Here is a 9,490-nt window from a genome sequence, read left to right as displayed (position 1 = left end):
ATGCATATCTCCGATCCAAAAGTTCAGTCTGGATGTATTGAGATTAATGACATTTATAAAAATAGGCACCTAGCTTAATAACCAGAATGGAACGAAATATGTGAGTACGTATTGGAATCGCTGTTCGTCTCAGACGATTGTCATTTGCCATAGATTATTTATAATTATAACCTCACCGTCCTAATCATAGCAAATATATATATGGTCCTAACCGATGGATGATGGATATTTTTACATTATCTTCAAAAAAACATTTATTTGTTTCTATGCGGTAAATTGAATTCAAATTTACAATATAGATAACGGTTTTTTTACTTGGTTTATTAACAAATTCTAATTGATATAAAATAATAATTAAATAAAAATAGTTTTATTGATCCCAATACTTAAAAATAATGTTTCAAATAAAATAATAAAAAGAATTTAAGAAATATTTTAAAATAAAAAACTTCGACAGTAATTCCATATTGGCAAGTGTTGTTTTCTATAGCTGAAAACTGAATAGTTATAGTATCGAACATAATGGGTACCTAAAAAATAGAAATATAAGTAAAATAAATTACCTTTATTTAATTGTATTTAATTTTTTTTTAATAAGTTTTTATAAAATTGACTTCAACCCATATAAATGTTCTAATTTTATTTTTCAATTCGTTGATAATATATGAAACGAATTTTTTGCTTGGAAAGCAATGTCATAGAAAATTCAGAAAATGCAGTTTATATTTAAATCCGTGGCCTAATTATAAATAATAATTTCTGATGCATTGATGCTGAAGATTAAGGGGGTGGACAATCAGTCGTACCGAAATCGAACATCTTAAACACTTAATATAAACAATTTTTCACACACGCGTCATGGTATGAAAATAAAAAATATTTATAATTCATATTTATACCGATTTTCTACCGATTTATGCCGATCTTCTATATTAATAATAATTATAAATATATAGCAATAACAAATCATTTTTGAATAGCGGCCCACCGGAAAGTTCCCAGTATCCCGCCGGCTCAGTCCACCCCTGGTTCATATTGTAACCAAATAATCTATTATAAACACAGTTACTTTTTACAGATATTATAAGTTAAAATTTGGACGAAATTACATATTAAAACCAAGAATAACGATTTTAGTTATTTTGTTGTAATTTAAAAATAGTAGGTATTCGCGGATTTATGAAACTTTTAGAGTATATTATTATAATATATATACACGATGACACTTTCAAATGTAATTTTTTAGGCAAAAATGACTTTATCCTACTAAATTGTATGTACTAATGCCTAATAATAAAATAAATTACTTTAATCTCAATATTATTTATTAGTTAACCATGTCTTTGCTCAGAATCGTTTTTCGTTTGTTCGTTTTGTATTTTAATAATTTATCCATGGATATATTATTATTACTAATAATTATAGTAGGTGTGTTTGTTCTATTTCATTAATTTATTTAATACTATACCAATAAATGTATACGTCCCTAATCCCTATGATATAGAATATAGATATTAGGTGAACAATAGAAGTTAAGTATGTGACACTAAATTAATAGTTACCTATAACTTATAACGTTGTATTTGGAAAAAAAATTATCAGTTATTAATTAAAATTGTATCTTATGACTATTATCAGTTATAAGCTATAACATATATTTCTATAAATTAAACCAAAACATATATATATTAAGTACCTTATATAGGTAAGCTCCTATTAATTATAATTATTCTACGAACAGGGACTGGAAAAACGACGACGACGTTTATATCTCGCGTATTTTATACATTTCTAACTAAAATATGCGCATACAACACTTGGATAGCACATTTTTCGTGACATTAAATATTTATTTTAAGTCTTAAAAGTAAATTTAAGCCCCAAAAGAATATAAAAACAAACTTACTTTAATTATCGACTCTTTCGGCGGAATCCGTGACGTGTGTGAACTGTGACACCCATGAGGAAACGCTCCAGATTACGGAACTTAGAATATTGTAATTTATGAAAAATAAAATTATACGAAACGCAGTAAGTTTTTTGCTCAAATTTTCGTTGCTTATTGAAATTTTAGAATTTTTAATCGACTGTGTCTTCTGCAACGACTTGGAGGTTTGCCATAGATAAATAAATAAATGATATAGATATTATACTAGGTACGTCAATATGATGAATCCACGGATATAATATAATGCAACTTTTTATATCAAAGAGTTCCGTGTTAAGGACCAATTTGTTTATTGAAATTTGATATGACAATAAAACCAAAATAGTTTATAATTTTGAATTTGAATTATAATAATATGATATAGGTATTATTTAAATTATTATTTTAGTTTATCAATTTAATTATTGATTAAGGTGGTGAATAGATATCAGAAGCACAATAATTTTTTTATAAGAGTATATTGTATTTTATGAATTATTAAATAAAAATGTGATTACTGGATTTTAGAGTTAACATAAAGCCAAACGTATACAGTAAATTCATCAAATACCATAATACCAACTAGATTTCTGAAATTCTAAGTATATAGTTTTAGATTCTGAGCGGATCGATGACTGTATTAATTTTATAATGATGTGTTCTTAATTTTTTTTAAATTTTTAAATTATTTGTATTTATTTGTTAATAATAATTAAAACTTAAATATTAGCAGTAATCTTGTTCTTTTCACAAAATGTTTTTTAATTATTTTTAATTTAATTTACATTTATACGTTTGGCATTTATCCCAAAGTGATCTCTTAATTCAATTATGAATTTAATAGTTACATTCTCGGTTACATTAATTGGCTTATAAATTAGAATAAACTAAAGTTTCCAGCTTCTACTACAACATTATTTTATATTTTATTTTATGTTATTAATTTTTTAAATGCAGTCTGCACCTTGTGTTGGTGATTTTACACGTAATATAAAAAATGTATACTAGTGATGAGTAGGTTAGGTTACCAACCTGATTGTTTAATCAAATTATTTACACGATTTCAATAAAAAAATATCTATGAAGTAAAACATCCGCATTTCTATTAACTATAAATTCATAATTGTATGAACTATACATGTTACATATATTTTTCGAAAAAATTATTTGTGTATTGTTATATTATATTATAATGAAATTAATAATTATAGTAAAATATATAATTGCAAGACATTTAATACCTATATCTATAGCCATCTATAGGGTATAAACTACACTAAAAAAGCTGTAAGTATGCTAATAAAATATATGGGGTGTATAATGTATTTATGTATATAAAAATATAAAATATAAAGATTAATAATATTATATTGTTTTAAATATATCGCGCAAACCTAAAGTGATACCCGGCGTATAGTATAACATGCAAAAAGTTGCGTATTAAACTTAACTAACCTATAACGAAGACGGTCTCGCGTATTTTATACATTGCGCTTTTGGGATTAAACTTATAAATGCTTCTACGTAACCCAGTTAACAGATTGTCCGTGGCAATAAATATTTAATTTAAGCCTAAAAAGTAAATGTAAAATAGTAATAATATGAAAACAAACTTACGCGTAAGCATCGACTCTTCCGGTGAAACCTGGCTAGAGTGCCGCCGTCACCGAAGAAACTATCTTTATCCATCTTCATCTCGCTCTGAACTGAAACTTAAAAGTATCAAAATATTTTATGAAAATAACCTGAATACCTGATCATAACGAAATGTGTGAGTTTGTGTTAGAACTTACATTATAATGTATACGGCTCATAACTGTCGGTCTATATCGATGGCTTATTACTTATTTGTTCACTGAAATTATTAAAATTGTTTATCGTCGCCGACGAATGTCGACAATTGACGATTGCCATAGATATTATAAAATATATTATTTACTATGATAAATCCATAGAACTTTATATTATACTAAGTATCTATACAGTCCATTGATAAATATTAAATCGAATGTACTTTTACAGAAAGTACTTTGTGATCAGCAATGTACCTATTCTGGTTATCTATTTCAGTTATAGTTTGCATGCCAAATGACTACCGGGATTTAAATAAAAAAATGTGATTTATAGGTAATCTATTGGCTATTGATCTATTATAAAATAGAAATTTAACCTATACCAATAATATCACGTTTTAACAAAATAAATTTTAGTTTTTGGTGTAACTTTAAGTCAAATGATCGTAGATAGCTAAGGTACATGCAATTTCCCCTGATTGTTTATAATAGCATTTTCTATACACCACCAAAATATTTTGACTTGTTTTGGCTGTTTGCGGGCATTTTCAGTTTCCATTTTTTTTAGTTTTATTTTCTATAAATGTCAATAAAGTTTTAGTAGTGGGGTCAAAAAGCATGAACATTTAATAAAAGGCTCCTGATATATTGTTACAATAACAGGTGAAATTTTTTAAAATAAATAGGCACAATTTATGAACTTTAAAATTGAAAAATGATATTTCAACTTTTGTAGCTAAGGTTTGAAATTTGAAAACAAAGTTCCACGTAAATAGATTATTCTGTAACCAAAAAATCTAAAAAATTTTTTTAGAAAAAATAGTTTTTCTTATACCTAGTTATTTTATATTTTTATAATCAAATTGGACGAAATCAGATATTTAAACAAAGAAGAACGATTGTAGTTCGTGCTATACCTATTTTAAAAATATTATTCGTGGGTAATTGAAACGACTAAAATATATTATTATATACAAATATGACAATAAACAAATAATAATAATTCAACTTAACCGTATCTATTCATACGTTGCAGATCACAAAGATTTCTGTAAAAGAACACACAATTTATCAATTGACCATAAAGGTACTGAGTATTATATAAGTTTAATGGATTTATCATAATATACCTAATATATTTTGTATCATCTATGATAATCGCCAATAATTATCGACATTAGTCGGAAACGATTAACAATTCTTTGATAATTTCGGTGAACAAAAAAAATAAAATGAGCCAACAATAGACGGACAGTTTGTTAAGCAGTAGGAATATATAATATTAAAATATAAGTTTATACCACGAACTCGCACATTTGAGTGCGTTCAGGTTATTTTCATAAAATAGATACTTTCAAATTTCAGTTCAGAGTACTTTTTAAACTTGAATTATATATTTATTGCCACGGACAATCTTTTTACTAGATGACGTATCGGCATCTGGTATGTGGTGATGGAATCACTAGAAAAAATTATGTAAATAAAAATTTAAAAAACAACAAAATACCTAGGTACTCAATTTGAAGCTTCTAACGCAAAGACCATACTGTGGCATCCACTCACTTCCGTCGCAAGATACCTAGATTGCATTGCTATACACAATATATGAATTATGTAGGTATCCTAGCTGGGCCCTATCTAGTTGATGTTATGAACTGTGAATTATTGCTTGTCAATGAATGATTTTATAGAATGACACACAGAGTTTAAAATCACGATAATTATTATATGATAAAAATAAAATAAATCAAACATTTAATAATTTTAATATATTTTTCTTAATCAATTATATAACATACATTTTATCTATGTCATTATAGTACCATCAAGAACAGGTTTATCCACAAATTTCACGAACAAATCTTGAGATGTACCTTCAAGTTCTAATATCACTAGTGTATTGGCATAAGGTGATGGTTTTAAAAAAGGAGCTGGCACATAAAGTGTAACTTGAGGTCCACCAAGTGGCCAATACCGACCAAGGTTTACATTGTTTAAAAACACTACACCCTGTAAATATCGAATATTATTTTTTAAATTGTAAATATGTGGATAAAAGTCGACTTAACAGTATTAACTTGTAAGAACACACCTTTGTCCAGCCTGAAGTGTCCAAATAAGTGTCTAAACATTTTGTATAGTTAACTGTTAATGTAAACTGTGTTTTATAAAATGCTGGTAATTTAACACTGTTGACGTTTTCAACTGATTTGATTGAAGAAATCCATGATGTACCATTCAAAGGATATGCAGTCATTTTCCAAGGGCTTAATATTTTATTTCCGAGAATCACTTGATCAAAAATTCCCTAGAAAATATAATTAGTATTTTTTTACATACTATATTTTAATTCAGTAATTATACTCAGTTGGTAGTTAAAATAAATATAATACAATCTAATTCAGTGATTGTAAATATTACCACTTTTGTTTCTAAAAAGGTAATGTAACCACTCGCCAGTCTGTACATAATTTATCAAATATTAACTTCTATGGTAACTGGTAAGCATTATATGATACTATAATACTATAGTATACTATTATAAATTATACTATTTCAGTCTCAGACCATGAATAAAATAATTTATTGTCAGCTATTATTACCTTCCTATCTTCAATTAAGTCTCCAAAATTCATCCTTCCCTGATTCTCAATTAAAATGCTTAGGTTTTGAACAGTACGGTTAATGTTTAAGCTTATTGTAGTATTAGCTTTCAACCGATTCATAGTAGCCACTTGTACCTAAAAAAAAAATTGAACACTCATGTTTCTAAAACTATAACTGCAATGTAACTCTACTTGATCCAGGTAAATGATTGCTCGATCTCTAACCGTGTTCACAGTTAGGTTTACTGGATTTTCAACATTTTTTTGATCATCTGTTAATGTTGTTTCATACAATACAAAACCAGTGTTAATATCTAAGTCCTCAAACGGTAAAGGAACATCACTGATCACTGGTTTAATACGTTGAGCAACCTTTTCAAATATGCTAACCAAAGGTCTTAAATAGAATTTTCCATAGGCACCTTTGGGTGCGGGATTTGGTGATATCTCGTTTGTCACAGCATATTTCTTAAAAATAATTAATTAATAAACTGTATATGTATATTGGATAGTTAACTGTTATTAAAACTCACGGCTTCTTCAAGTGTCTGTTTAATTTTGAAATACTTTTCTGTAGGGTCTACAGCTTCATCCAATGGAGCATTATAATCGTATGAGGTCAACTGTGGTAAGTATCCAATACTTTCTTTGGTGTCATTTGTATTCGCTCCCGATGTGAATCCAAAATTTGTACCGAAAATTTTAAACGAAGCATTAATTGCCAACATTACTTTCATTTGTTTTACAACATCGATGGGGTTGACTATAGATACTGATTCTTGCCAATGAGTTAACCAACCGGGATAGAACTCTGAGTTCACTAGTGGACCTCCTTTTTGAACCTTTCTCATGAAGTCAAAACATTGAGAAGCTAAAACAAACATATAAAAATATACTATAATTCAAATCTGCAATAAATTTAATATTTATTAATTCAATTTTATAAATTGGCACGTCTTTCAGTGTTTTGATGATATTTTTAAATTTTTTCACACACCAAATAATCTACTTTGACTTTTTGTAATACTAACCGTTTGATGAAATTCCAAAATCTACAGTTGCGTATACTTCTGGAATAACGCCACAGTCAAAGTATGACTGACCACATCCATCAATTGTAAAAAGCGCAGCCTTATTTTCTATATAACTCCTAAATAAATCACGTATCCATAATTTATACCCAGAATCGAAGGCATAAAAACTTCCATACTCATTTTCTACCTAATGAAATTTATATATATTTTTTTCATCCTTGATTGACAATAGAACATCAAAGATATCTACGAGGCAATCAGAAAAAAATTCCCAAAATATTAAAAAAATAATTTCTGAAAAAATTTCTAACACTGTATAAGAACAAATAAATGTGGAATTGTGAAAATACAAAAACAAAAATGATTATATATACCTACTTACTCGTTATTAGTTATTACTTGTTAAATTCCTGTTCGGTTTTTAATGTAGTATTAAAATATAATTTTGATCTGCAACATCATATTATGATTCAAGTTATTAACTTTGCTTATTAAAACTGCTTAGTACTGCTTACTTTCAACTTTTATCACTATTTTGTCACCAAGTCAATAACGTTCCGAAAAGTGCAAAAACTAGGATTTACCATATTGTGACTAAAGTGATGAGTACTGACTGTTTTAAAACACTAATACCTTAAATATATCTTTAACATTAATTTAAATATCACAGTTAGATTAATTTAATTATACCTTAACGGAACCAGTACCGGTTTTTCAAATTTTCCTCAATTCTATAAAATTTGAAAATTATTACGAAGTTCAAACTAAAATGTCCCGAAACTTAAACAGAAAAAACTATTCAAAATATTTAGTTCATTAAAGAATGATTATTCATGGGGCACCAAATTATCAATTTTCAAGTCAATACAAAATATTCAACTAAAGTTACAGTACTAAAAATGTTTAAAAAATTCGGCTAGAATTGCACCGCACATCATTTTTTGTCATAGAGTTGTATATTTTGTCATGCAAATTTTGGCGATAGTCATGCAAATTCATGCTAATTACATGCTAATTTCCTGTAAAAAAAAATTGTAAAATTTTTGAATGGGTGGTGCTGGAGAAGGTGCGTCGTCCTGGCACCCGTAAATCGTCAAAACCCTCCCTAACATATCTCATTTTTTTGTACCCGATTTGTACCCATTTGAACCCTCCATAAAAAAATGTGTACCCCTCTCCCTTTTACGCAAAATCAAATCCCCTGTCAGTGTGCTGTAAAACGGTCATACTGGCACAATAAAGACTATTGGATGCGCAGTGCTTGGTGTTTTTAAAAATCTTTGTTTTTCGGTTTACTTAAATGTTCCTCCTTACACATGGATGGTAGTAGCTAGGTAATTACATTATATTACCATTGTATATGAGTATATAAGTATGTATATTGTTATTTGACAAAATCACTTTGTTGTATTTTACTGAATGAAATGTTTAATTCTTTAATTTCTTCTTTTTTGGAGGGGTCTGAATCGTAGTTGGGGGGTGGGGGCTATAGCCCCCCTCTCCCCTCCCCTGTAAAACTCTATACATGGGCCCTATATATTTGGTCGCACACCCACCAATATGTACCAAGTTGCGGCACTGCACATTTGTCATTACTAACATTCAGCATATTAGCCGTGCTCAACGTAGGGAGTAATGTACAATGTCGATGACGATAATCGTAACAGTAATATACATAGGTTTTCGAAAAAAAAATTCGTGTGGGTTAAACTTGATTTATACCTTTAAATTTAAAAATATTTTGTTTGAAAAAAAATGTCAAACCAACCCCCCCCCCCGCGCACCTACTAAAATTCACTTAAAGCACGCCTCTTGGTATAGTACTGTGGAATTAACACGTCGTGAAACGAAGATGAAAACAATCTTATACGGTTTTCAGCTTTGTTATTAATTTTATAATATATTATTTCTACAATAATTATTATTACATTAATTATTAATACATTTGAACTCAGATAAAACCCACTCTAATCGCCGAACTGAACAATAATATGTATACTTAATGACTTAATGAGACCTATTATATATTAATTGTTATGATACGTAGTGTTTTTTAATATACCACCATTTTTAAAATTTTTTTTATATATAAAACTTCAATAACTAACTAACTCTGCAATTATTTTGATT

The 9,490-nt window shown here is 28.0% G+C and overlaps 1 protein-coding gene across 1 annotated transcript; it reads right to left on the bottom strand.

The window, feature by feature from the left end:
* Nucleotides 1-5,526: 5,526 nt before the first annotated feature.
* LOC132951401 (beta-galactosidase-like) lies at nucleotides 5,527-8,953 on the bottom strand. Its single transcript, XM_061023212.1, has 7 exons — nucleotides 8,927-8,953; nucleotides 7,358-7,547; nucleotides 6,860-7,197; nucleotides 6,519-6,794; nucleotides 6,324-6,461; nucleotides 5,813-6,028; nucleotides 5,527-5,730 (listed from the first exon to the last, which is right to left on the bottom strand). The coding sequence occupies exons 1-7, from the start codon at nucleotides 8,951-8,953 to the stop codon at nucleotides 5,527-5,529; spliced, it is 1,389 nt and encodes a 462-aa protein (XP_060879195.1).
* Nucleotides 8,954-9,490: the final 537 nt, after the last annotated feature.

This window comes from Metopolophium dirhodum, chromosome 8 (assembly GCF_019925205.1).
Source record: "Metopolophium dirhodum isolate CAU chromosome 8, ASM1992520v1, whole genome shotgun sequence".
Taxonomy (NCBI): Eukaryota; Metazoa; Arthropoda; class Insecta; order Hemiptera; family Aphididae; genus Metopolophium; species Metopolophium dirhodum.
Note: the sequence above shows the minus strand (reverse complement) of the source record. Positions and strands in the feature narration are given on the sequence as shown.